At 35.2% G+C, this 3501-nt stretch overlaps 1 protein-coding gene across 1 annotated transcript; it reads right to left on the bottom strand.

Moving 5' to 3' along the window:
* Positions 1-562: 562 nt before the first annotated feature.
* On the bottom strand, positions 563-3176 carry LOC110920974 (abscisic acid 8'-hydroxylase CYP707A2). The gene is made up of 6 exons (XM_022165231.2): positions 2926-3176; positions 2519-2837; positions 1982-2371; positions 1712-1874; positions 1387-1612; positions 563-998 (listed from the first exon to the last, which is right to left on the bottom strand). The coding sequence occupies exons 1-6, from the start codon at positions 3114-3116 to the stop codon at positions 908-910; spliced, it is 1380 nt and encodes a 459-aa protein (XP_022020923.1). The 5' UTR covers positions 3117-3176; the 3' UTR covers positions 563-907.
* Between the last annotated feature and the right edge of the window lie 325 nt (positions 3177-3501).

Genomic DNA, 3501 nt, shown 5'->3' with positions numbered 1-3501 from the left:
CAGTTTAATGATCCCTAGAGGTGTATATATTTCTTTCAAATCAAGCCACTTTTTTCTAAGAACAAATAAGTTACCATCTTTTTTAAAAAAAAGGTTTACTTTACATGTAAAAGCTAAACATTTTTTTCAAGTATTTTTTTTTTTGTTAGTGTTAACATAATTTAGACTATCCACTATCTATGAACTAGTGGTATGTGTTTACCCCCACAAAAATGGCGTAGATTCAAATTTTTGCAAGTGTAAAGTTTGTTGGTATTCATGTGTAAAAAGATAAAGTTAAAATAATTTATACGTAAATTATTTCTTTTTAATTCATTTAAAAATCTCCATTTTTAACCACGAAAAACAACACCCAACTCCCGCCATATATCTTGTGTTTGAGGATATCAACTCATGTATCTATTTGGGTTTCTTATCAACTTTTTGGCGGTGTTGTTTGCTCATTACTCCTTAATGGTACGTCGGTACTTATTTCACAGTGTTCGGTAATGGAGGTGCGATGAGGAAGACGAAGGAAGGATGATATGATGAATATTTCAACACGCATTGTTGGAAGAACCCATAAACCAAACAACAAAATTATATCATTATTAATGCCTTGCGGACTTCATACAAATGCAAAAGAAAAGTCAATAACTCTCGCTAACTTACTAGTTTTTGTTCCTAAACACGCTAACAAGTTACGACATGAATATGCTACAATCGATCACAAATCTTTATCTCTATATTCTTCTTCGACCGGTTAAAGAATCTCTTTATGTACAATTTGGTTTCCTTTCGACTTTCGAGTCTTACTTGTCCTTAACTTCCTTCTCTTCATGATCATTCTTTTACTCACTCCCTTGACTATTTTAGCCAATTATGATCAAATATTTAAACTTTTAAAGAAATCAATGTACTATTTTGTTTATCTTGAAAAAAGTCTTATTGGCAAGCCATTTTGAGGAAGGGCAAATGGGGCATAATGAATTTCATTTTGAGGTCCTACCATTGACCACCTGCACATAATAACAACAAACTTCTATATTAGCATACATACATACACACACATATATACATACTTGTACTTGTATACAGGGGCGGACCTACGTTACGAGGAACGGGGTCCCCGGACCCCAATCTTTTTTTAAAAAGTAGTAGAAACGGTATATAAAATTGTCTATGGACCCCATAAAATAGTTTAGTTGGACCCCATAACAAAGAAATTGAGCCTAGTGCAGTGGTAAAACCCCTTGTTTACACACAAAAGGTCATGGGTTCAATACCTGTTTCTTACTTTTTTTGTGTTTTTTTTTTTTCTTGGACCCCATTGTCCAAAAATCCTGGGTCCGCCACTGCTTGTATACTTTATACTTTCATTATTGTAACTAAGTAGCTTTCACCAACCTGTACTTTGTAGTCAAATGATGTATGAGCACTAATATCTCCAGCTTTGCTAGCTCATTCCCTGGACATGAGTGGACCCCATTGCCAAATGGCATAAATGTATTCGGCTTCGGCGCCACCTCAAATCTCGACGGGTCAAACTTCTCCGGGTCAGTAAAATTTTCTGGACTATGGTGAATGTTTCTAAAGAGTGGTAAAACCTTCCATCCTTTTGGAATTAAGTACCCTGAAAAATCCATTTTAAACAAAATTTTTAAAAAATTGAATCTTTAAATATATATATAATTATTTAAAAAAAAAAAGAATATTAAACAATTAAACACACCTTCAAATTCAACATCTTCAACAGCTTCTCTAAAGGTAAAAGATAAGATAGAAGCAACTCTTAGAGTCTCTTGAATAACTCTTGAAGTTATTGGCATCTTCTTGGTATCTGCCCAAGTCAAACCTTTGTCATCTTTCCCCTTCATTATCCCTTCTTGCTCTTCCTAAAAAGTCAAACAATCTCATCTTAATTAGATATGTATCATAACTAACTAAAGTTCAAAACTTTATGAATTGTAAGATTGACCAATGATGATCAATGATCACTTACAGTGACAGCTTGTAAAACTGTTGGATTTTCCGCAAGGTATTTGATGATCCATGTGATGACACTTGCTGTGGTGTCTCTAGCAGCGAATATGACTCCGATTATGTTATCGGCGATTTGTTCGTCGGAAAGTCCTTCTTTTTGTTCCATGAATGAACCCAATAAATCTTTGTGGTCTTCTCTGTTGGATTCTCTTCTTAAAGATAGGATTTTGGCCAAGATCTGAGCTAGCTCTTTTCTCGCCTTCATCGACTTGTTAAAGAGCGTTCCGGGAAGGTTAATCGGCATCGAATTGTACCCTTTTTCAAGAATGTAATAACACCTCTTTAGATCCTCTCTGTAGAGCACCTCATCTTTTCCAAATATGGAAAGCAATGCAACATTGAATGTGAACTGCAACAATTAAATCAAATCAATTAAAAAACAGAGCAAAACAGAGCAAAAACAGAGCAAAAACAGAGCAAAAACAGAGTAAAAACAGAGCAAAAACAGAGTAAAAACAGAGGAAGTGTTGTCAATCTGTTTTAAAACTTTACTTACTGTTTTCATTTCTTGAAAAGTGTTGACAAGTCTGTTTTCCAACGACCGAAGCGAATCGACAGCGATGGATTCGATATCCGGAATGATATTCTTGATCGATTCAGGCGTAAAAGCGCGAAGAACAAGGCGGCGTAATTTGGAATGATAATCACCCTGGTGAAAGAAAATGGCTTGTTTCCCCAACATTCTTTCTTTACTAGCAGGAAATGTGGGCTTAAAAAGCTCAGATTTTGTCACAAGCACAAGTTTAGCAGCAGCAGGGCTTGAAATCATCACACACTTACACCCCAACACATGTGTTTTAAAGATTGAACCATACCTGCAAAATTAAATTTTTTTTCCCAATTAGTAACCAATTTGTTTGCAAGATTGTACAACAAACAAAAGGGTATAAGAAAAATACTAACTTTTTCACTTTGGAAGCAAAAAATACATTAGGATTTTGAGAGTAAAGTTGAAAGGTTTCGCCGATATACGGCCAACCGAGGGTGCCCGGAGGCAGGGGCAGGTGTCTCCGGGCACCGCGGAAAGACGAGGAGAAAAAGAAGGAGAAGGAGATGATAACAAAAAAGGAAAAACAGATGGTAATGAATTCCATGTTTGTTTGTTTGTTTTGTTTGGTTGTTAATTAGGTGTTTGGTATTTGGATAGAAGTTTGGAGGGAGGGAGTGAGGGTATTTATAAGTAAGTTTGGGGGAGGGATTACAGCTAGATGAGATGGGGATGGGGGAAGAAGGAGGTAGGCAAGTGTTGCCAAAGTGTTTATGTGTGTATTTTCCATTTTTTTATTTTTGTTTTCACTATAATCATTACTAGTAAGGTTTTGATATTTTGTTGTAAAATAATGTTTTAATATTAAATTAGGTTGTGTAGACCTTTCTACTTAATTGTGTGTCCTATTAGTAAGATGATATTGGATCGGGTTTCAGACGTGTTTAGGTAATCTTATTCTTAAATCTGTTCTAAAATTTATCGGGTTTCTA

This window comes from Helianthus annuus, chromosome 17 (genome assembly GCF_002127325.2).
Source record: "Helianthus annuus cultivar XRQ/B chromosome 17, HanXRQr2.0-SUNRISE, whole genome shotgun sequence".
Classification (NCBI taxonomy): domain Eukaryota; kingdom Viridiplantae; phylum Streptophyta; class Magnoliopsida; order Asterales; family Asteraceae; genus Helianthus; species Helianthus annuus.
This window is presented reverse-complemented; position numbering and strand designations above follow the sequence as displayed.